Below are 25,143 nucleotides of genomic sequence, written 5' to 3' on the forward strand. Positions count from 1 at the left end.
TTAAAAAAAATTACATATATATTTTTCAGGCTCCGGTTGGGGACTTCTTATACGCCGCGCGCCCGCCGGAAGGTCCCTGCCTTAGGAGCTAATGGCGGACGCCGGTGGGTTGAAGCTGGCGGTGGCTTAGGCCTTGAAAGAACTCAGCATCTGTCGGATATCTACGCCATCCTTCCTGCTGCAGGGTAAAGAAGAAGGCTCCCAAGTTTCCCGGACCTGGGGAGGCAGAGAGGGGTCATGTAGGAGGGTTGGCCGGGCTTCTGGCCGGGTTTTGAAGCAGCCTAGGCCCGTAAGGTCCAGGCCAGGGAAAGAGGTGGAGGGGATTGCTTGAGTAGGAAAACGGCTTTCAGGAGTCGTGTCCCACTTCCGTCTCCAAGGTGGGAACGAAGCCTGGATCAAAGTCAGACTTAAAGAAATTGCCCGGCTTTTAGGCCCGGGGGTGGGTGAGAGAAGGGGTTAAGATGGACGTAAACGACACGCCAACTGTAAGGTGGGAAGTCTCAGTGTGTTGAAAGCGTAAATAACGGAAACAGTTTTTGGTGCCAAGACCCTCTTTTGAATTCGTGTTTTGGTACTTGGGCAACTGTTTCCTTCGCTGATTTTCAATTTTATCTTTTGCAAAGTGGGGGGACACTAGTATCTGTCCTGAAGATTTTGCGAAGTTTGAATGCAGTGATGTTCCTTTGGCGCAGGGAGAAGGGATGGAAGCTAGGGAATGGATGGAAAGGAGATTTTTGCTGTGCTTTTAGAGAATTCTGAACCATGTGTGTGTATAGCCTGTGCAAATACAAGAACATGCTGAGATACTTAGTTTCTTGACAGTAAGGCACACGGTTTCTTAATGGTACAGATCCCAAAGATTTTACCACTTGCTAATGATCTCAGGCAGGTGATTTAATTTCTAAACCTCAATTTCTTCATAGGTATAATTAGTATAACGAGTTATTTGTAGGTTTCTTGAGGGATTAGAGGCAAAGTATACAGTCTAGTGCATGGCATGTAGAATGCTCTCTCATTATAAATAACGTTATTCATCAGTAAGCCTTACTGTATGGTTCTGCTCTTCAGCCAGAAGTTCCTGTGCAGAAATATCTGTTAAAGTAAGTCTCCCAGCTGATATTTTTGTGCTTTTATGTGCTCCTAGCTTGTTTTGACTCGTTATAACTGTGGCCTGATTGTGGAGTTGTGAGTATCTCAGTGTTGCTGCCATCATGTTCCTATACAACTTGACCTTGCAGCGAGCCACAGGCATCAGCTTTGCCATTCATGGCAACTTCTCTGGTAAGATATGCAGTTAATTTTCTTTGCGAATTTAACTTTTTTTAAAAAAGATTTTATTTATTTATTTGACAGACAGGGATTACAAGTAGGCATTCAGGCAGGCAGTCAGAGGGGAAGCAGGGCTCCCTTTTGAGCAGAGAGCGCGATTCGGGGCTCGATCCCAGGACCCTGGGATCATGACCTAAGCTGAAGGCAGAGGCTTTAACCCACTGAGCCACCCAGGCGCCCCTGAATTTAACATTTTTGACATTAACTAGTTTCATGCTTCAAATTCCTTTATCAAGTGCAAACATTTTCCCTGAAATAACAAAAAAATTTTCTGAATCATAGGCAACATTTATGTAACGCTTTATAGTCTCCAAAGCCATTTGAAGTACTTGATCTTACCTGATCCTGGAGAGGGCCTTTGGGAAGTAAGGTGACCTGATAAATGGTGGCCATGAGCAAATGAGAATGGATTGGGGTTTATAGGAGTCAGATATCTGATAGGCGAGGAGGATGTTTAGGCATTAGATAGTGAAGACCTGTACTAGGAAAGCAGGGACAGATAGAACAGCCTAGGTGGTAGAGAAAATAACAGTAACATTGATATGATAGCAGGTTAGTTGGGACTAGAGAGGGAATTTGGGAAGAGGGAATTTAGTTATTTTAAACATTCATTTAAAAGTTGATGACAACATGGGGCGCCTGGGTGGCTCAGTTGGTTGAGTGACTACCTTCAGCGCGGGTCATGATCCTGGAGTCTCAGGATCGAGTCCCGCATCGGGCTCCCGGCTCCACTGGGAGTCGACTTCTCCCTCTGACCTTCTACTTTCTCATGCGTGCGCGTGCGCTCTCTCTCTCAAGTAAATAAATAAAAAAATCTTAAAAAAAAAAAAGTTGAGGGGCGCCTGGGTGGCTCAGTGGGTTAAGCTGCTGCCTTCGGCTCAGGTCATGATCTCGGGGTCCTGGGATCGAGTCCCGCATTGGGCTCTCTGCTCGGCAGGGAGCCTGCTTCCTTCTCTCTGCCTGCCTCTCTGTGTACTTGTGATCTCTCTCTATCAAATAAATAAATAAAATCTTAAAAAAAAAAAGTTGATGACAACACATCCAAGTGGAATTGTGTAGCAGGCAGGGAGAGATGGGGACAAATTGACTGTTAATGCATTTGAAAATGTCATTAATGGTTATGAAAGCAAGTGAATTTTCCCAGGACTGAGTTTATTTATTTACTTATTTTATTATTTTTTTTTAAATTTTTTTTTTAATATTTTATTTATTTGACAGACAGAGATTACAAGTAGGCAGAAAGGCAGGCAGAGAGAGAGAGAGAGAGAGGAGGAAGCAGGCTCCCCGCGGAGCAGAGAGCCCGATGGGGGACTCGATCCCAGGACCCTGAGATCATGACCCGAGCCGAAGGCAGAGGCTTAACCACTGAGCCACCCAGGCACCCTATTTACTTATTTTAAAGTATGCTTTTTTAAAAAAAGATTTTATTTATTTATTTGATACAGAGAGAGACAGTGAGAGAGGGAAGACAGGCAGGGGGAGTGGGAGAGGGAGAAACAGGCTTCCCGCTGAGCACAGAGCCTGATGTGGGGCTCAGTCCCAGGACTCTGGGATCATGACCTGAGCTGAAGGTGGATGCTTAATGACTTAGCCACCCAGGTGCCACCTAGGACAGAATTTAGAAATAAATGGTATATATTAGATAGCAGCTTTAAAAGTTGTTTGAGGTAGATAAGAATATGATTTTCTTTTTTTTTTAAAGATTTTATTTATTTATTTGACAGAGAGAGATGAGGAAGCAGGCTCCCTGCCGAGCAGAGAGCCCGATGTGGGACTAGATCCCAGGACCCTGAGATCATGACCTGAGCCAAAGGCAGCGGCTTAATCCACTGAGCCACTCAGGCGCCCCAGAATATGATTTTCTAGTGTAGTAGCATTCAAGATGAGCTAAAAAGAGCCTTGGAAATACTTAATTCTATGAAGCTAAACGTATGTTAATAAGGATTTGTAGACAACTCCCAATTATGCAGATTGATGGCAAATTTTAGAAAAATAAAAAGGGTTTTTAAAAAGTACCTGTTGAGCATTTTTTAAAAAGATTTTATTTATTTGTGAGAGAGAATATGCGCATGCATGCATGGACACAAGCAGGAGGAGGGACAGAGAGAGGAAGCCTGAGTTGGGGCTCCATCCTAGGACCGTGGGATCATGACCTGAGCCAAAGGCAGATGCTTAAGTGACTGAGCTACCCAGGCATCCCTATGTGACTTTTTTTTTTTTTTTAAGATTTTATTTATTTGACAGAGTGAAAGATGGAACACAAGCACAGGGGAGCTAGAGAGGGAGAAGCAGGCTCCTTGCTGAGCAGGGAGCCCAATGTAGGGATGGATCCTAGGTTGCTGGGATTGTGACCTGAGCTGAAGGCAGACGCTTAATGTCGTGAGCCACCCAGGTGCCCCTGTGTGACCATTTTGTAAAAGTTTTTCTTTGATACCACTTTTGTTAAGTCACATCAATTCTAGGAATGAAATAGAATTTAAAAAATACCTCAACTTAATTATATAAATATATATGTATATATATATATATTTTTTTTATTTTATTTGACAGAGAGAGAGGTCACAAGTAGGCAGAGAGGCAGGCAGAGAGAGAGGGAGAAACAGGCTCGCCACTGAGCAGAGAGCCCGATGTGGGGCTCGATCCCAGGACTCTGAGATCATGACCTGAGCCAAAGGCAGAGGCTTAAACCACTGAGCCACCCAGGCTCCCCTAATTATATTTATCTTGAGTGGCATTTTGACCCATCCAGTTTACTTTTTGGACTAGTTCTGATTATTCATGATCTTTATTGTTTTGGTGATCTAGGAACCAAACAGCAGGAAATTGTTGTTTCCCGTGGGAAGATACTGGAGCTGCTTCGCCCTGACCCCAACACTGGCAAAGTACACACTCTACTAACTGTGGAAGTATTTGGTGTTATCCGGTCACTCATGGCCTTTAGGCTGACTGGTGGCACCAAAGACTACATTGTGGTTGGCAGTGACTCGGGTCGGATTGTTATCTTGGAATACCAGCCATCTAAGAATATGTTTGAGAAAATTCACCAAGAAACCTTTGGCAAGAGCGGATGCCGCCGCATTGTTCCTGGCCAGTTCTTAGCTGTGGATCCCAAAGGGCGAGCTGTTATGATTAGTGAGTGACTTGATCTATTAAGTATATCTTTGAGACTTCATAGATTCTCAGTTTGGGGTAGTAGTGCTGTGCTTTTGGCAGCGTGCCTGTAAGTACCTTACCTGGGTAAAGTTTGGATCACATTTGGCTTAATGCCATGGTTTAAAGTTGCTTTTCCTTTTAAAACAATGGCAATAGTTTTAACACACCTTTTTTATTTCCTTTCTGGTTGAATTAGATGTTTTTCCCATTTCTGTGTAGCGGAAAGCCTACAATGAAATGATTGTACATAATTAGGCAGTGAATATGGTTGCTTTCATCAGCCTGAAGTGATGATTCACATTCATGTCTCTTCTCTGATATACCTCTTGAAGAAATTTCTGTGTATCTGATCAGGCCTCCAGAAGGCAACTCTTTTGACAAGTCACGAAATCATTAGATTTAATTCAGAGAATAAAGCTGGCAATTTTAGGAATTAACGTTTTGTTTCCTGGTATCATTAAATATAGGGCACGCTGAAAAGTTTTCTTGAAGAGTTAGTGGGATATTAAGATTCCTATTAGGAAAGAAGGGAGTAAAATTCTGTTGTCTGTTTTACTGATAGTAAAATCCTAAGTTAATGCACTTGTGGAGTTAATGTTGGCAATTAATAATTTTAAAGAATCAGTTGTGTTGCGAGTCTGGCTGTTCTATAAGCTCGTACTTAACATTTTCTGGAAATTTTATTTGTTTTGTCTGTAGGTGCCATTGAAAAACAGAAATTGGTATATATCTTAAACAGAGATGCTGCAGCCCGGCTTACCATTTCATCTCCCCTAGAAGCCCACAAAGCGAACACTTTAGTATATCATGTGGTTGGAGTAGATGTGGGATTTGAAAATCCAATGTTTGCTTGTCTGGAAATGGATTATGAGGTAATGGGGACTCATTGACTCCCTGCTCTCTTCCTCTCTCCCCCTTCTTTCTTCTCCCCCTCCCCCCACACGATGGTTTCTTTGATTCACCTCAGTGCTTTCCTGATTGTTTCTTCATTGTGTTTGTCTTACAGTTCCTTTGTTAACAAATCTGTTCTGTTTTCTCAGTGTCTTATCGGGAGTCTTTGGAGTGTTTCACAGCTTAACTTTAACTATATAATAGCACCTTACTCTGATTCGAACAATCTCCCTATAAAAATGGTATTTTAGGGGGAAGAGCTGTCTGAAAAAGGATGTGAAACTGTATGTGGGACTTTTTTTTCAGGGTGGTGGTGAAGGGTGGGGCATACTATTCTTTGCCTTGAATGGAAGGGTGTAGCCTTCATTAGAGGGAACCTTGATCCCAAAAATAGGAGACCCAGGTTTGTGTTCCAGCTCTGCCATTATTTAGTAGTGTGAGCTTTGGTAAACTGTTGAGGACCTTTGCTTCCCCATTCATGAGATGGAGGGATCCTAATGCTATGTTTGTGCCATTGTCCTTCTTTATAGGAAGCAGACAATGATCCAACAGGGGAAGCAGCAGCTAATACTCAGCAGACTCTTACCTTCTATGAATTAGACCTTGGTTTAAATCATGTGGTCCGAAAATACAGTGAACCTTTGGAGGAACATGGCAACTTTCTTATTACAGGTATTTTTTTTTTTTTTAAGTTTTTTTTTATTCACTTGAGAGAGGGAGAGAGCAAGAGCAGAGATGGGGATAGGGAGAAGCAGACTCCCCACTGAGCAGGGAGCCCAGTGTGGGTCTAGATCCCAGAACCCTAGGATCATGACCTGAATTAAAGGCAGAGGCTTAACTGACAGAGGCATCCAGATGCCTTTACAGGTACTTTATTCTCAGAATTATTCTGTACCTTTTTTTTTTTTTTTTTAAAGATTTTATTTATTTATTTGACAGAGAGAGAGATCACAATAGGCAGAGAGGCAGGCAGAGAGAGTGAGAGGGAAGCAGGCTCCCCGCCAAGCCGAGAGCCCGATGCGGGACTCGATCCCAGGACCCCGAGATCATGACCTGAGCCGAAGGCAGCGGCTTAAACCACTGAGCCACCCAGGCGCCCCTATTCTGTACCTTTTTGCTTGGCCCATTTTGTACGCAAACCTAGGAGAGTTTACTTAATAGGGTTTGGAAACTATAATCCATTTGTGGTAAATCTAAGTACCTTGCCTATGTTTTGGCGAAGTTAGAAGTTCATGGAGTGGCTGACTGTTATCTTCTAATGGGGGCAGGGAAGAAAGGATGGGGAGAGCACTCAGCTTGGAATATTGACTACTGTTGGGTGTTCCGATATTTTTACTGTAGACAGTCTTTCAGTGTCATTAAGAAAACTAAAACCTAATTCTTTGAAAAGACAAATGAAATGGGTAAATCAACAAGATAAAATGGTATGTATGTCCATGAATTTAAAAACTTAGGTAAAATAGAAATATTTTTGAAGGCAGTTCCCAAAATTGACCCTATAAGAAATTAAGAATCTGAATAGACCAGCATCCATTAAAGAAATTGCAGCAGTAGTCAGAAATATTCCCCAAAAGATTTAAGGTCTAGGATTTTTAGGGATCTTAAATTTCTCCAGAGATAGGAAAAAAAAAAAAAAACAACAACTATTGTATCACTTTATGACCCTAATGTAATTTAAGTATCAAAATTGGGAAAGGCTAGTAACAAAAATCTATATATGTTGGTTATGGTTATAAATACAAAACCTAAGGTCTTAGAAAATCGAAGTTTGCTTTAAATGCATCAGAGCTAAGTAAGATTTTTATAGGCATTTGGAGATGTTTACGATTAGAAAATCAGTATCCAGGGTGCCTGATGGGCTCAGTCAGTGGAGCATGTGACTCTTGATCTTGGGGATGTTAAGTTCCAGTCCCACGTTGAGCTGAGAGATTACATAGAAAACGAAACCTTGAAAAAGAAAGTCAGTATCAGTTTAATTTATTATATTAAAAGACTAACTGGGACATGTATATTTGTGGTCTGTAAGTTTCTTCCCCACTGTCTTGGGGAAGACAGTGATCTAGTCCTTTTTGTGTTAAGTCATTTGCACTTGATGTCTAAAGTGAAATATGCCCTGTTGGGGGAAGATTTTGGAGAATAAGATAGCACTTGTCTGTGAGCATTAAGTCTTAATTAAAGAGGCCATGTATTAAACAGAAGAACCTTGGAAAATAGATTACACATCTCATTATTTGCTGAAACGTTACCATACATTTTGCTGACAGGTCTTCATTTGTTTACCAGTTTTTTTTTTAAAGATTTTATTTATGTATTTAACAGAGAGATCACAAGTAGGCAGAGAAGCAGGCAGAGATGGGGGCGCAGACTCCCTGCTGAGCAGAGAGCCTGATGCGGGCTCCATCCCAGGACCCTGAGATCATGACCTGAGCCGAAGGCAGAGGCTCAACCCACTGAGCCACCCAGGCGCCCTGTTCACCGATTTTTTATTGAGCCTCTACAGTCAGTATGTGCAGAGTCAGTCTCCTGGGTGAAGAATTATGTGTGGTGTCTCCTTTTATGCAAGGTTGAGTCTGGTGATGAATTTGTCCACGCAACAAAAAAATTGCCAGAGAGTGTGTCAAATGCCATGACAGGTTAGAGGAGAGGTCTCTAACCTAGGGAAAGAAAGGAATATGTTAGAGAAATCTTTCTGGAGAAGAGCTCTGTGCCGAGACTGGAGGACTAGTTATTTAGGTATGGAAGGGGTTGGAGGAAGGAGTTTCTGTTGTGGACAAGGAGAGCAAGATGCACAAAGGCTCATGTGCAAAGAAAGAACATTGTTTGTTCAAAGAACTTTTGGGAGCTCATGGATCAATAGCACTATAAAGGGCTGTGGTGGGAAGGTAGCTACTGAAGGGTTTTATTTAACTTATTTTTTGTTGATGTGACTGAAGGATTTTAAGCAGTGAATAATCTGTTAAAGATGAATATTTTGGAAACATCACTTCTTTACATTTTGGCTAATTAAGTGGAGGATAAGAATGTAAGCCAGATTGGGCAGCTGTTTTACTAACCCAGGGGATTGGCAGCATGAGCACTGCTAAGAAGGTAGACTCAGTGGAGCTGTGAGGGGACAGAGACTTGAAGAGGGACACCCAAGTTTCTGGTTTGGTCTGTTGACTGATAGTGGTGTTCTCTGAGATGGAGGACTCAGGAGGTTGAAAAGATTTGGGAAGGAACTTGAGTTTGTTTATGAATACAGTGTATTTTTTTTTTTTTAAAGCATGGAGTCTATTTATTTATTTTTTAAGATTTTATTTACTTACTTGACAGACAAGGAGGCAGAGAGTCAGGCAGAGACAGAGGAGGAAGCAGGCTCCCCACTGAGCGGAGAGCCCGATGCAGGGCTCGATCCCAGGACCCTGGGATCATGACCTGAGCTGAAGGCAGAGGCTTTAACCCACTGAGCCTCCCAGGCACCCCAATACAGTGTATTTTTAAGCTGCTTGTGGAGTATCCTTGTAAAAGTGTCCAATACACAGTTGGGTTATAGGGCTAAAGATGAGAACTGAGTTTTGATTCAGCTAGAAATTTTAGATGCGGCATCAGGTACCTGCACAGGCTAAGGCTACCCAAACTACACTCCATCCTTGTCTTATGCTAGTATCAGGGAAAAGAAACACTTTGAGTATTTCTTAGTCTCGGGCACTTACACCTTCATCCAGGTTGTGCTGAAGGAGAGAAGGAATTGAAAGCTAAATCATAATTCATACTACATTCTATCATTGCTAAGTTCTGTTTGTTTTTTTTTTTTTGTAGTTCCCGGAGGGTCAGATGGTCCAAGTGGAGTATTAATCTGCTCTGAAAACTATATCACTTACAAGAACTTCGGTGACCAACCAGATATCCGCTGTCCAATTCCCAGGAGACGGGTAAAAATCTTTGCCATAAGAAAAGATACTTGTGTTTGTGAAGTTAATTTATTTTTTGTAATTACAGCATAGCCTCTTAGTTTATTTGTTGTGAGATTTTACTTTGTAAATGTTGTTTGTAATAAAACTTTTTTTTTAAGGATTTTATTTAGATGACAGATCACAAGTAGAGAGGCAGGCCGGGGTGGGGTGGGGGGGAAGCAAAACTCCCTGCTGAGCAGAGAGCCCAGTACCGGGCTCGATCCCAGGACCCTGAGATCATGACACGAGCCGAAGGCAGAGGCTTAACCCACTGAGCCACCCAGGCGTCTCGGTGAAGCTGGTATTTTAGTGAAAGCAAAACAAATTTTTTGAGAAAAGGAATTAAACATGGTTTCCATTTCAGAAGATTCTGTGGATGATCAGTTTGAAATTCCTGCGCTTCTAGTTTGAAGAAGCCAGACATATTTATTGGAGATAGATTGTTTTCTACTGTTTTGTCTTTTTTGCCTCCATTCCAATGTACAGGAAATTTTAAAGAATAGAAAAATGAATTCCTATTTGTCTTTTATATACAAAAAAAGGTGCACCAATTTAATGTTTTACTGCATTTGGGTTTTGTTCCTTTTTTTCAAAGATTTAATTTGTCAGTGGTTGGGGGAGACAGAGAGCACACAAGCAGAGGGGAGCTGCAGGAAGATGAAGAAGCAGGCTCCCTGCTCATCCCTGCTGAGCAAGAAGCCCAATGTGGAACTTGATCCCAGGACCCTGGGATCATGACCTGAGCTGAAGGCAGACGCTTAACTGACTGAGCCACCCAAGCATCCTTTGGGTGGTTTTCTTACGATATATCTGTATACATTTTTAGACAAACCTTTTGGAAATAAGTTGCAGTCATCATGACATTCTAAGAATCTCCTAAGATGTAGCTCCTAAAAAGAAATTTTCCTGCTGTGTAACCACACTACCAATATCATGTGCAAGAAATATACTGTTTTGTGTAATACAGTTATCTTATGTACAGTTCATATACCAATTTCTCTCATTGTCCTCAAAAGTACCCTTTTACCTACTTTTACTGCCCTTTTAGAATATTTTGTCTCACCTTTGTTTGCTTTTGGTCTTATATTGACTTTTTTTTGAGTGAGGGCTAATTTTCTTGAAGTTTGTCCCATCATATTTTTCCATATGATTGTATCCATGTTAATATTTTTTGATAGAATCATTACAGAAGGAGTGGCATAGTTCCAATTCTATCACATTAGGGGTACAGAATGTTGGTTTGACTTGGTGATGATAAATTGTTAAGGTAGTATCTGCCTGTGCTGCCTAATTGTGAAGGTACTTTTTCCTTTTTGTAATTGGTGTGGAAGTAGGTGGTGAATTTTGAGGTGGTAAATATTCTTTTCCCTAACATCTTTTCACACAATGCATTTCCTCTCAGTTCAGTTCCTACATTGGTGATTAAAAGTGGTGTTTTATCAATTTTAATCTTAACAATGTACTGTGGAAATTATTAAGGATATGCAAAGTAGAATATAATGAACTGTATATCCAGCTTCAGCTAATCCCGTTTAATCTCTGCTTCCTCAGTCTCTCCTTTCACCCCTCGTTTTATATCTTTTTAATATTAACTTATAGGTTCTGGGGTTGAACCTTATAGGTCTTACTTAGTTGATCTAATATATGATATCCAGATAAGAGTCCATGAATTTTAGGAAATCTGAGAAAAAATCTGTCAAGTTAAATTCTTGGTAAGGGGTGGGAAGTTCAGTTTGGCTCATCAGACATTTACTGAGCACCTAACTGCTGTGCATTGTACTTGGTTTTGGGATTATAAAAAAGTATAAAACGTGTTTGCCCTCGAAGAACTAACTCAGTGGGAGAAATACAAAATGTTGGGAACATTTGTCAAAGAGTTGCCTTGTAGGAGTTAAGATGATGTGGAACAAGGCTAATGAAGGATAGTTTGGATGGTAGTATCATGGACATGTAAGACTTTCTTCATAGTCTGAAATGATGGCTCTTTAAATTTCATATCTTTGACATTTTTGTCTGAAGAAAGTTTTTTCCTTACTCATTGGATCAGAATGTAGAGTAAAATCGTGGCTTTTTTTTTTTTTTTTTAAAGATTCTATTTATTTATTAGGGAGAGTGCATGCACAAGCAGGCAGAGTGGCAGGCAGAGGGAAAGGGAGAAGTAGGCTCCCTGCTGGGCAGAAAGCCTGACTGGCAGAAAACCAGTCCCAGGACCCTGAGATCATGAGCTATGCCGAAGGGAGTTGCTTAACCAACTGAGCCACCCAGGTGCCCTGTGGCTGTTTTTTTATACACAGGCTTTGTCACATAGTTATAGTAAACAAGAATTTTGGCTACCGCATTTTATATTTTGGCCAACAGGCTTCTCTGGGTCAAAACTTATAAAGGACTGTGGGGTTATTTCTAGGCCTTGGGTGGGTGACCTGTACGATCCCTATTGGTAAGGTGCTGGATTCCCTAAATAAGAAGTACTCATTTCTAAGTTGTTGGTTCTATATTTGACTTTGCTAGAATGACCTGGATGATCCTGAAAGAGGAATGATTTTTGTCTGCTCTGCCACCCATAAGACCAAATCGATGTTCTTCTTTTTGGCCCAAACTGAGCAGGGAGATATCTTCAAGATCACTTTGGAGACAGATGAAGATATGGTAAGCAGACTGTGGATGGAGAGGGAAAAAACATGAAGAAACACTTTTGTTAGGTTAGTCTGGTTTGATAAAATGTCCTATGGTATTCTAGTTTTGATATACTTAAATAATCTTAATTCAAAAAGTGGTACTTACGTGTACATTTAAGGTTTACAGAGTGGTTTTATAAACCATCTTTTCTTCAGAACTACTCTGAGATAGGACAGTTAATACTTTACAAGTTAATAAAATGCAAATAATATCTTAAAAAGTGATTGTCTAAGGTGTTAAAACTTTTTATATGTGCAACTGGTATAGAAATGTAGGTTTTCTCTGGTTCCTTGTCTGGTAGTCTCATGTATAGGACTGAGTAATGCCACTTCTAGTGAGTAGCAAGAAAAAGCTCTTGATGTCTACTGAAAACTGGTAATACACATGATCTGTTACTGTTTTCATCCTGTGGAGGAGCTCTGTGAACAACTGAGCAATTTTTTAGATACCTGTTTAGCTCAGGAGTTGGCAAATTTTTTTGTAAAGGCCCAGTAATGAACATTTGCAGCTTTTATGGGCAATATACTCTCTGTCTCAACTATACAACTCTGCCATTATGGCACAGAAGCAGCTATAGGAAGTACATAAACAAATTAGGCTGGTCTTGGGTTTTCGTTTGGTAATCCTGGGTTTAGATACTGAGGACAATATTTGTTATTCTGCTTCTGCTGTCTTACAATACTGGGCTACCTTCTGTGGCCTAGCTTCACTTGCCTACATGGTAGAATCTTTTTTTTTCCCCCCTGCAGGTTACTGAGATACGGCTAAAGTATTTTGATACTGTGCCCGTTGCTGCTGCCATGTGTGTGCTTAAAACAGGCTTCCTTTTTGTAGCATCAGAATTTGGAAACCAGTGAGTAATCCTTTTATTACCCTAGTTCACCCTCGTTACTCTAAAAGTTGGCAGGAGGGAGATGTGGCTCTCAGGCCATAGAGTTTTCCAAAAGAATGTTCTAGTTTCTTCAAAGGTTTTGCCCTCCTTTCCCCTTTACATTGTTTTTCTTGGTTATTTACTCTACTTCAGTGACTTTAGTCACTATCTTCAGGTAGCTGCAAAAGTAGCTTCAAAAGTGATCTTTCCTGAGCTTCTTGCCGGACATTTTATTGAATATTTGTGAAACTACTTTCATGTTCTACCAAGGCTTCACTTGTACAAATCTAAAGTTGAAGCTTATCAGTACCCACAGCTGCCTGGCCATGTCACTAACCTTCCCAACCTCGGTACTTCTGTTAATGGCTAATGGGTGAGTCCTAGCAACTTGAATTTAACATCTCAGTTTTTGTGGACAAAAAACCACTTTCGTTTGAGTGTTAACTTTTCTTTTTACTTCTTTATTCCTTTTTTTTATAGTGCTAGTCTAAAACTACTTCCCTAGTTTTCTTACTACATTTCATTCTTTTCCTGTAAAACTCGTTAAGCAGCTAGGACACAACCTTGATGAAATCCTTTCCGTTATCCCTGTGTTAAAATCTTTGATGACTTTTTTTTTTTTTAAAGGTTTTATTTATTTATTTGACAGAGATCACAAGTAGGCAGAGAGGCAGGCAGAGAGAAAGGAGGGAAAGCAGGCTCCCTGCTGAGCAGAGAGCCCGATGTGGGGCTCGATCCCAGGACCCTGAGATCATGAGGCTTTAACCCACTGAGCCACCCAGGCGCCCCACTTTGACGACGTTTTATTACCAAATGGATAGTCTGAACTCTAGCCTTGAATTTAAGACCAATATCTAAGTCTCCAAATTACTCAGTGACTTGGTCTTGCCTTTTAAAGATCATTTTTTTTTTTTAAATATTTTTTATTTATTTGACAGAGAGAAATCACAACTAGGCAGAGAGGCAGGCAGAGAGAGAGGAGGAAGCAGGCTCCCTGCAGAGCAGAGAGCCTGATGTGGGGCTCGATCCCAGGACTCTGGGATCATGACCTGAGCCGAAGGCAGAGGCTTTAACCCACTGAGCCACCCAGGTGCCCCGACTTGGTCTTGCCTTTTATTTTTAGTTTAGGTCTTGTCAGTATTTGCTGAAGTCTCTGCAGTCACTTAACTAATGCTGTTTCCTCATGATTAAAATGAAGTCGTGTCTAGGATTCTAGAATTCTGTCCCATTTCTGCCTTTATCCAACTGTTTTTCCTTTCTTAGACATGCCTGTTACTCATCCTTACTGACTTTATCAGAATTTCCTCCTGCACTTACGAATTTAAGCTCTGGCTATATTTGATTAACACACAAAGATGCACCCACGATATTCACTATAGCGCTATTTGTGAATGCAAAAGTACAAACTAAATATCCCATCAGTATTGGGCATGGTCATAAGATATGCTGCCACTAAAAATGTTTTCTGTATACTAAATGCAGTGTATGGGTTTGTTTAGATCCTGATCTAAACAAATCAACTTTATAAAAATATTGAGACAGGGGGCTCCTGGGTGGCTCAGCGGGTTAAAACCTCTGCCTTCGGCTCAGGTCATGATCCCAGGATCCTGGGATTGAGCCCCACATCGGGCTCTCTGCTCAGCAGGGAGCCTGCTTCCTCCTCTCTCTCTGCCTGCCTCTCTGCCTACTTGTAATTTCTGTCTGTCTAATAAATAAAATCTTAAAAAAAAAAATATTGAGACAGGCAGGACATAGTCAGTTAAGCATCTGACTTGGTTTTAGCTCAGGTCATCATCTCAAGGCGGTGAGTTTGAGCCCTGTACCAGGCTCCACACGCAGTGTGGAGTCTGCTTAAGATTGTCTTCCCTGGGCACCTGGGTGGCTCAGTTGGCTAAATGTCTGCCTTTGGCTTAGGTCATGATCCCAGGTCCTGCAACTGAGTCCTCCATTGGGCTCCCTCTCCCCTGCTTGTTCTTCCTCTCGCTGTTCTCTCTCTGTCTCAAATAAAACCTTAAAAAAAAAAAAGACACTCTCCCACTCCCTCTGTTCCCCTCCCTTGTGTGTGTGTAGGCTTTCTCAAATCTTTAAGAAGTGATAAAATCAGACAGTGGTAAAATTTGAATACTATTTGAAAATATCAAGAAATTAATATTATTTTGGAGAAATGGGAAATAAAATAAGACTGGTCATGGTTTGACCATTGTTGAAGCTGAGCAGTGGGCACATATGGGTTCATTAATTATACTATTCTCTCTTATGTATGTGTTTAAAAATTTCCATAATAAATAGAAATTTTAAGTGAAACATACTGATACAAAAAATATTTTAAGATACACTGCTTATTTAAAAAGTAACTTTTTATAGAATGATGCAGTTCTTTAAAATAAAATTACATACAAAAACTAGAAAATAAAAATACTGGAAGTGGATCCAGTGAAATGTTAATGTGAGTATTCTGGGATACTGCTAGGATTATGGGTGATTTTATTATTTGCTCTTTTACTCATTTCCCAAAACTTTCTGGTTTGAAATTTATCTCTTGGGGCAGAGAGTAGAAAGACTCAAGTATACAGGCAGGTATTTATCAGGCTGGGATGGGTTTGAGCTTGTGAAAAATTATCCATTGTTGGTGAACTGAAGCTGAAGTCTGGAGCACTTAAAACGTGCTGATTTAGGGGCACCTGGGTGGCTCAGTGGATTAAGCCACTGCCTTCGGCTCGGGTCATGATCTCAGGGTCCTGGGATCAAGCCCCGCATCGGGCTCTCTGCTGAGCGGAGAGCCTGCTTCCCCCTCAATTTCTGCCTGACTCTCTGCCTATTTGTGATCTCTCTCTCTCTGTCAAATAAATAAATAAAATCTTTAAAAAAACAAACAGGGGGTGCCTGGGTGGCTCAGTGGGTTAAGCCTCTGCCTTTGGCTCGGGTCGTGATCTCAGGGTCCTGGGATCCAGGCCCACATCGGGCTCTCTGCTCAGCATGAAGCCTGCTTCCTCCTCTCTCTGCCTACTTGTGATCGCTCTCTGTCTCTCTGTCACATAAATAAAATAAAATAAAATAAAATAAAATAAAATAAAATAAAAAACAAAAAAAAAGTGCTGATTTGGGTCCTCAGGAACATGTACTGTGGGTGTTAACTCAATCATAAAGCAGCCTATTTATCAGACATTTAGCATTTAGTATTTACTGTGTTCCAAGCACTGTTCTAAGCGCTGCAAATAACATAATATCAATGCATAACATTCTCAGTGAGACAGTGCCCTTACCTCATTTACACTTTAGGGAATTGGGTCACAGAGAATTTGTGGAAGAAATTTGATCAGACACCTAAGTCCCAGACCATCTGGTTCCAAAGTTCTGCTCTGAACCACAACACCGTAGTCACAGAAACTTAAAAGATTTAACCAACCTTCCCTCTGATGGGAGGTAGTGAGCCTAGCATCCTTTTGGTTATCTGGCAGTTAGTAGATACTGAAGGTATTTTTTGTCAGGTGGACTTTATCATCTGTGTGTACACCTCTTGTCTGAGTGAGGAATTTATACCTATTAACTTATTATATGTGTATCTTACATTTTCAGTGCTTTTATACATTGTTGAAGGGTAATCTGTTTCCTTTTTTTGTAATTTAGCATAGAATCTGATGTGTTTACCAAAAGTGTTAAATGTTGAGGTTTATTTGTAAATATTTCTTGAATAGCTATGTATTTCAGATGTTGATTTAGTCATTTTATTCTGCTTCTAAAAAGCTAAACTTACAGTTGTTTAAAGTGCTGTATATTAAAGGTCCTGGTCTATTACTTAAAGGGTTAACGTGACCAGTGATTTGGTGTTTCTTTTTTAAATTGAGCTTTCCAAAAGCTAAGTGCATACTCAGCTGATGATGGTATATTGTCCTAGATTATCTACTCTTAAAGTTCCTTTACCTCTTTTTTTTTTTCTTTCTTTGGTAAATCATTTCACTAAGTATTATTAGCCAGATTACAGACAGGAGAAGGACAGAATGATTGTGTTGCTTATTACCTTTGATATGTTTATGTTTTGTTTCGGGGAATGATACTGTAATTGTAATGTCTGTATGGGGAGTGTTTGGGGGAATGATACTGTGATATTTGCATGTTACTGCAAAGTGACCACCAGTTCTTATTTTCTGTTAGACTTGGCCTGGGTTTGGTTAAAATAGGAAATGGTTGTAGATTTTATTTGGATTTCATTTATGTCATTTTATTTTAGGGACTTTAGTGTCTGATCAAATTTCTGTCACAGATTTACAAATTTCACAAATTTCTCTGTGACCCAATTCCCTAAAGTGTAATTGGGATTTTTTTTTTTTTTTTTGGATTTTGTTTATTTCATTTTATTTGACAAACACTGGTCTCACTAGGTTCCATGCATACTCAGTTCTACATACTCACTGTATTCTATGGGAAGGTACTATTTATTTTTATAAATTGATACAAGTGATGCACATACAGATTAATAATATGTAGGTCGTTAAGGGGCAGAGCTGGGATTCAAACCTAGGTACTCTAGTGGAAGCCAGGTGCTTTTAAACACTGTGGTGCTAAGGTTCTTTACTGTACCAATCTGAAATCAGTAGTCTTTTTTTTTTTTTAAAGTGATCTGTGCCTAACATGGGGCTTGAACTCAAAACTCTGAGGTCACGAGTTGCATCTTCTATCGATTGAGCCAGTCACATGACCCCTGAATTCAGTAGTCTTAATTTTTTCATCCCATTCTGTTCTAAGAAAGAAGACCGCACTCAGATAAACAGATTTGGAAGTATAGACGCTGACTCAATACTGCATGTTAGAATTTTGATTAGATCTTTGGAAAGTGCTTTCTGAGCATTGTGTTTATGGTAAACATAATCTTTAGGCAGAAGGTGCTTAATTAAATTTTTCTGTGCTTCTCCCCAGTTACTTATATCAAATTGCACATCTCGGAGATGATGATGAAGAACCTGAGTTTTCATCTGCCATGCCTCTGGAAGAAGGAGACACATTCTTCTTCCAACCAAGACCACTCAAAAACCTTGTGCTGGTTGATGAATTGGACAGCCTATCTCCCATTTTGTTTTGCCAGGTGTGGGTCTTTCCAGTCACTTTCACAATGAGCAGTAGCAGGCAAATGTTTTTGTATCTGAATGAGTGGAAAGTTTTAACTGCAGTTAAATTTAGATGTAGCCTAAGAATGAGGTTCATCAGCGTATCTGTAGAAATCACCAGAGTGTAAAGGTGAAGCAGTTAAAGGTGAAAAGTGGAGAACTAAAAACCACTCCATCAATCCTTAGATTTTTTTTTTAACTCTATAACTTGTGTGCAATATAAAAATTCTACACCATACAGAAGGTAAATGGTAAAATTCCTACTCCCAATCTTATTTTCAACTTTCTATCCACTGAGGATCCTGCTATTAACAACTTCTTGTGTTTGCTTACAGGCATTTTTGTTGGATCTGTCAGTGGACGTGTGTGTTTGTGTGTGTTATATGTTTCTTTTTTTTCTTTTTATTATTTTTTAGAGAGTGTGCAGGGGGTTGGGTGAGGGGAGAGGGAGAGAGAGAATCTCTTGCAGGCTCCAGGCCCAGCACAGAGCTCTCTGATGCAGAGCTTGATCTCAAGATCTTGAGACCATGTTCTGAAACCGAGTCTGACCCTTAACCCACTGAGCCAGCCAGGTGCCTCACCTCTTTCTTTTTAATATAAATTGGCTCGTGTACTTTATAGTGTTCTGAAATTGATCTTTTAGCGCTTAATAGTTATGAATATTTATAGTCAAGGAGCACCTCTACCTTATTTTAACACACCGTTTCTTACAATTCTCCAGAGACATTGGGATCAGTCAGGAACAGCTTTTTTTTTGTTTGTTTGTTTTTTTTTTTAAAGATTTTATCTATTTATTTGACAGACAGAGATCACAGGTAGGCAGAGAGGCAGCCAGAGAGAGAAGAAGGGAAGCAGGCTCCCCACTGAGCAGAAAGCCTAATGTGGGGCTTGATCCCAGGACTCTGGGATCATGACCTGAGCCGAAGGCAGAGGCCTAACCCACTGAGCCACCCAGGTGCCCCAGGAACAGCTTTTTAAAATACATTCTCAGGGAGGAACCCAAGGTAGCCAGGATGGGGACTGTGCCCTGCTGGTGACACTCAGCTGTAGCAGGAATTTTGCCATGCGTTTGTATCCTGGATTGCTGGGGTTTGAGTGACCATTAGGCATCAGCCCCTGTCTAGTTGATCACACTTTTAATGGAGAGAGGTTTGTAGATAAAGGATAAAATTAACAGAAATTTCAGGTATCTGTAGCGGGGCTGAGTATTTTTTGTACCATGGTGTCTTTTTTTTTTTTTTTTTAAGATTTTACTTATTTATTTGACAGATCACAAGTAGGCAGAGAGGCAGGGAGAGAGAGAGAAGGGAGGAAGCAGGCTCCCTGCTGAGCAGAGAGCCCGATGCGGGGCTCGATCCCAGGACCCTGGGATCATGACCTGACCTGAAGGCAGAGGCTTTAACCCACTGAGCCACCCAGGTGCCCCTGTGCCATGGTGTCTTTACTAGCCTGGTGAGGCAACTGGATTTCTTCTCTGAATAATATTTTCATATTTATTTATTTCTAAAATTTTTATTTATTTAGAGAGAAAGCACGTGCATGTGTGCATGCACATGTGAGCAGGGGAGGGGGCAAAGGGAGAGAGAGACTTTCAAGCTGACTCTGCACAGTTTGGAGCCTGATGTGGGGCTCAGTCTTATAACCCTGAGATCATGACCTGAGCAAAAATCAGGAGTCAGCCTGAACCACCCAGGCGCTCCTTTTGGTTTTTTTTTTTAAGATGTTATGTCTGAATAATATTTTTAAATGCATGTAGTAATAAACATAAACCAAGATAACAAGGTATTTTTTCAGTTATGAAAAAGTAATTGATGTGCTTCTTTATCAAGGCTTTAAATAACAAGATGGTGCATTTGAAATAGGTGAGTTAATTTTTTTTTAAACAAGAGATCATTGTGAAGGCTGTATGCACTCAACACACATTTGTCCGTGTTACCGTAAGCTGTATTATCTTACAGTTAAGAATTTTCACTTGAACTGACCTGTTTGACAAAACTATAGTACAAATGGTTGGACTCATTATTGACCAAGAAATGTACTGGAAAGCAGCTAGATGTCTGGGATACCAACATAACACATGTCTTCCCCATTTGGTGCTTGGTCAGGTGTAGTTACCCAGTGGTTAGTTAGTTACATTGTAGGAGTATCTGTTGATAAGGCAACTTTGATAATGTGTAGTCTAGCAGATCTATTGAATGTAATTTTGAAGTAGTGATGAGAGGAATAATTGGAGGTATATAAATTTTAATGTTATATGAATAGTCATTTTTATTGGTGACAGTCACTGATACTGTAATAATACTGTAGTTTATATTTTTAGTTGAAAGGAAATACTAAATTTCAGTTCAAGGCTGTATAACAGTCATTTTACTCGCTGTACAAAAATAATTTGCTAACTGAAAAACTGATACAAGCCTTTTTTTGTTAGTAAAGTTTGTTGCTTCAAACTGATTTGCTTTTTGGAACACGAGGGTTTTCCCCATAATGCTACCATGGCTTGTAGCCAATATATAATCTTAGTAAACTAACAAGTACTTTGTCCCCCGAGAAAATCAGGTTTAGTTTTGAAAACTTGGTACAAGTAGGCTTTTTTTTTTTGCCTTTTTCTCTGTTCAGATAGCTGATCTGGCCAATGAAGACACACCACAGCTCTATGTGGCCTGTGGTAGGGGACCCCGATCATCTCTGAGAGTCCTAAGGCATGGACTTGAGGTAAGCTGGGCATTTTTATTTAGATTATCTGCAGGGTTTGGAGAGAAGCATTGAAAAAGCGGCTTATGGCTTTATTCTGATGAGATAAGTGATTAATGTTTCTGTGAAAGAAAAAATGTTTTTCTTTCTACTCTTTTTCTGTAACAAAGTTTAAATTTCCTAATCGTTATCATGTTAATACAAGAGACACATTTTTAAAAATTGGCAAATGGGGTTGAAAGGGGGTGAAATAACCCCTACTGGCTCCACGTTCACCAGCTAAAACATGGAGGAAATCTGCATGGAGCGTTTTATTCTGTTTTCTTCTAATCTTGGTCTGTATTCAAAGTTTTTAGGTATTTATGTGTTTGTAACTATATTAATACTGTATATTTTATTTTATTAAGTTTATTTTTTTATGTTGTATTCTTTTTAAATTTTTTTTAAGATTTTATTTATTTATTTGACAGGCAGAGAGAGGGGGAAGCAGGCTCCCCGCTGAGCAGAGAGCTCAATGCGGGGCTCAATTCCACGACCCTGGGATCATGACCTGAGCCGAAGGCAGAGGCATTAACCCACTGAGCCACCCAGGCGCCCCTAATGTTTCTGTAATATTCCACTGTAGTGGATAGATCAGAATTTATTTAATTCTTTATTGCTGGATCTTTTTAAGTGACATGGACACTCAAATCCCACATCCTCTTGGTTCTAGAGTTGATCCTTTTTTTTAGCAAGTTCCCTAGGGTTGATTCTGTTAAGAGCAAAATAAAGCTTCTTATGGCAATGTGCTTTAGAGCTGGGGGTTGGCACGCTATAAGCTCTCAGTGACCCACTGCCTGTGTTTGTAAATTTTTATTGGAATACAGACAAGATGACTGACCTTGGTTTTGAATTCTGGCTCTACCACTTAGTAGCTATTACTAAGCTTTTGTTTCATCTCTTCTGTAAAATGAGCTTAATAATAGTATCTGTTTTAAAGATTGTTGTGTGAGGGGCGCCTGGGTGGCTCAGTGGTTTAAGCTGCTGCCTTCGGCTCAGGTCATGATCTCAGGGTCCTGGGATCGAGTCCCACATTGGGCTCTTTGCTCGGCAGGGAGCCTGCTTCCCTCTCACTCTCTCTGCCTGCCTCTCTGCCTACTTATGATCTCTCTCTCTGTCAAATAAATAAAAAAAAAAAAAAAAAAAAAAGATTGTTGTGTGAATTAAGTGAGAGAATGCGTGAGAAGCACTTAGCTCAAAGTCTGGCATAGAGTATCTGTTTAATTTATGCTAGCTATTAATATTGCTGTTTCAGGGTATTTGAAAATTTTTTGGCTCTGTCAAAATACTCATCAGGCTAGTAAATTTTTAATGACTTAAATCCAGTATATACTAACAGTTTTTGATTACTCATCAGATACCATCCAGCATTTGACAAAAGCGAAATTCTCCACCAGAAGTGCATTTGTGCATTAACAGAAAATTCTGTGTACAGTGTAAGAGATAAAGGATCCAATTAAGAATTGTTGTTTTCGAGTCTTCCACCCCCTCCACTTTTTTCCAGGTCTACAAAAGATCTCTGTTACACAGAAAAATATTTTGAAATTGTTAAACATTACTTGTTGCTCCATATTTATTTGTTGAACCTTGTTGTTAAGCTAGATTATGGTCTCTTTTGAGCGGGGTCACTGTCACATGTTGCATTTGGTACAGAGTATAGCGCTCCTAACACTTAGGTTTTATTGGTGATGAAGTTTTACTCAGTTCTCCTGTTCCATGATAAGGTATTCCTATTATTTTATTAGTTGAGTTAAAAAAAAAAAAAGGTTACTGCCTTTAATGGGTATACGTGAGTTCTCTCTATAAGATGTGGTTACATGGTACAATATATTAAGTAAATCATTTCTGGGTCATTTAAAAATAGTAACATTTTTATTTTGGAATGGTTTTTGTATTTACAGAAAAAATACAGGGATTGTATCGTGAGTTCATGTGTAACCTACACTTAGTTTTCCCTTCTAGGTTATTGTTAGTTCATCTCAAATATTTCATTTCCTCTCATGTTTGAGAGCCTATAGGATATTCAGAGGATTCTTGACTCTAACCTTAAGGAGCATAAAATCTAGTAGGAAGGATAGAACAATTCCTGAAATCACTTTTTAGATAAATGCCCTAGGAGGCGGTGATTTCTTTGAGAGCTTATAGGAGGGAGAGTGGACTGCCTCACAAGAGGATAAGGGAAGGTTTTTTCCTAAAGGATGTAGCATTTGAATTGGTCCTTGAAGAGAGATGGGATTTGGCCTTAAGGGAGCTAGGGAAGAAATGGGATGCTAACTTGGATCATGGCCTGTTTGATTCTATGTGTTCTCTTGCGGAAGATACAGGCATGTCATACTGAAAGAAATTGCATAGTTTTTGATGCAACAGCTATCCTAAATATTCCATCACTTTTTGCTAAGTTTGTTAGGGGGATTGCCTATATTTCCAGCCCTTTTTGGTTCTCAGCTTTTTTTTTTTTCTTTTTTTAATAAAATGATTCCATTCTCTTTGTAAAAAAAGGTTTTTTCCCCCCTATTTTTAAGTAATCCTGGGCGTCTGGGTGGCTCAATGGGTTAAGCCTCTGCCTTCGGCTCAGGTCATGTTCCCAGGGTCCTGGGATTGAGCCCCACATTGGGCTCTCTGCTCAGTGGGGTCCTGCTTCCTCCCCTCCCCCTTTGCCTACCTCTCTGCCTACTTGTGATCTCTCTCTCTGTCAAATAAATTTTAAAAATCTTAAAAAAAAAAAATAAGTAATTTCTACAACCCAACATGGGGCTTGAACTTACAATCCCAAGATCAGGAGTCACATGCTCTACCGACTGAGCCACCCAGGTGCCCTGGTTCCACTCTTTTAATCCAACATGCAGTGTAAACACTGCCTTTTCAGAATCCTATTATCTAGTGTATTTTAAGCAAGGAGCTAAGTTCTGTGCTCACTGGATCTGTGGTTTGTCTCCTATCCTGTCAGGTATCAGAAATGGCTGTCTCTGAGTTACCCGGTAACCCCAATGCTGTCTGGACAGTGCGTCGGCACATTGAAGGTAAGCAGCCCATTCCCAATAGTCAGAAAGTGGGGTCTGGGTGACATTGACGATAGAAGGCTTAGGTGTCTGCATTCATAATATTTCTATATTGCTTTTTTTAGCAATATACTAGAAACATTTTCTGGCTTGAAATCATGTTTCTCAGACTCTGAATCAGGATGCCTTCACCCTTTTGTACGCACAAGTAAGGGTACTGTATTCATCTTGACGGTACTCGTTCCATCTGTGTAAGAGGTGTGGTGTGAGAGAAAGTTTTCACTTCTTCATTTTTCTTCAGTGTTTTTCTTCTGTTGTGCTGAAACCACGGTGAAGTTGAAGGTGTTGTTCTGGGTATTAAGAGATTTGATGAGGCTTATTAGTCCTGCTTAGTGGGCGTAGTTGTGCTTTAGAAAAGTTCAGATTGAGATTGATTGAATGGAATTAGAGTGGGTGAAAAAGAGGGGATGGAGGCAACAGGAGTCCATGCTCCTGGATAAAAAATGGGCCATTTCATCCTAAAATTTTGAAATTTATGTGAAAATGCATAATAGGGCAACAGCCAGCATGAAAATCTTGGGTTAATTGAATTTGAGAACTGAAACTTAACTCTCATTTTCCCTTGGATTCTTTGGGGGTGTAGGTCATTTCTATTCCTAGACTTCATCTTCCTCTTGTTTTCCTTAGGAATGTGGGCCTGCTGAGTAAGAGCACCCTGGCCAGGATACAAAGCATTTTCAAGAAAACAGCTGGAAATCTTCCTGATATTTTGATGTTCTAATGTTTGATTTTATGGGAGCTGGGAAATGTGTAGGAGGGAAACCTTTTCATATTAGTAGAATGCACGTTGTGGTGGATTTTGTTTTCATGTGGACATTTGAGCCAAGTCTGAGATGAGTAGAAAGAAAAAAGAAGCAGCAAACAGGAAATTAGTAGGTTCATTTTTGCTGAGAAGATAATTTTTAGATGATTGATTTTGAAGGATTTCCTCGTTTTGTTTAATGTCTTCATAGAGAAACTGGTCAGTATTGATGTTCACCTTTAGCTTTGTGGCTGGTTGATATTATAGCTCGATGCAAACATTGTCTACACTTTGAATTTTTTGAGCCCTTGAGATATAATCCTAGTATTGCATACCCTTCCTGTCTTTGTGTTTCATTTTCTACTTCTTAAACTTTAACATAGGTTTAGATTTATAAGAAGGTTACCCCTCATTTTTATGATGAAGGCCAAAAAATCACACAGGTTGACTTTTCCGAGATAGCATATTGAAGTAATGGAAACCGAAAGCACAGTCTCTGAACTTCCAATTCAGTGTTCATTTGACTAACCCTGTAGTGGGTGTCTGTGGTTCTTGCTGGTTTTTTAGGTTAAGTTCTATTATCCTGCAGTCTTTCTGGGTTTCCACCTTGCACTCAGAGTGATTAAGATAGGATCCTTCCTCTCAGGGCACTTGCCAT

General features: G+C 40.1%; 1 protein-coding gene and 2 non-coding genes across 3 annotated transcripts in view; all 3 read left to right on the plus strand.

Annotated features, from left to right (window-relative positions):
- Positions 1-50: 50 nt before the first annotated feature.
- Positions 51-25,143, plus strand: part of SF3B3 (splicing factor 3b subunit 3) — a 44,417-nt gene continuing 19,324 nt past the window's right edge. Inside the window, exons 1-11 of the mRNA XM_045988635.1 lie at positions 51-185; positions 1,145-1,281; positions 4,135-4,461; positions 5,182-5,354; positions 5,904-6,045; positions 9,172-9,284; positions 11,814-11,951; positions 12,731-12,834; positions 17,767-17,932; positions 20,571-20,666; positions 23,632-23,704. Of these exons, the coding sequence (XP_045844591.1) occupies positions 1,212-1,281; positions 4,135-4,461; positions 5,182-5,354; positions 5,904-6,045; positions 9,172-9,284; positions 11,814-11,951; positions 12,731-12,834; positions 17,767-17,932; positions 20,571-20,666; positions 23,632-23,704 (1,402 nt within the window). The 5' untranslated portion in view covers positions 51-185; positions 1,145-1,211. The remainder of the gene's footprint in view (positions 186-1,144; positions 1,282-4,134; positions 4,462-5,181; positions 5,355-5,903; positions 6,046-9,171; positions 9,285-11,813; positions 11,952-12,730; positions 12,835-17,766; positions 17,933-20,570; positions 20,667-23,631; positions 23,705-25,143) is intronic.
- LOC123931957 lies at positions 4,761-4,840 on the plus strand. Its single transcript, XR_006816375.1, has one exon. It is a non-coding gene; the product is annotated as a small nucleolar RNA SNORD111 (small nucleolar RNA).
- LOC123931958 lies at positions 11,271-11,356 on the plus strand. Its single transcript, XR_006816376.1, has one exon. It is a non-coding gene; the product is annotated as a small nucleolar RNA SNORD111 (small nucleolar RNA).

Source organism: Meles meles, chromosome 19 (genome assembly GCF_922984935.1).
Source record: "Meles meles chromosome 19, mMelMel3.1 paternal haplotype, whole genome shotgun sequence".
NCBI lineage: Eukaryota > Metazoa > Chordata > Mammalia > Carnivora > Mustelidae > Meles > Meles meles.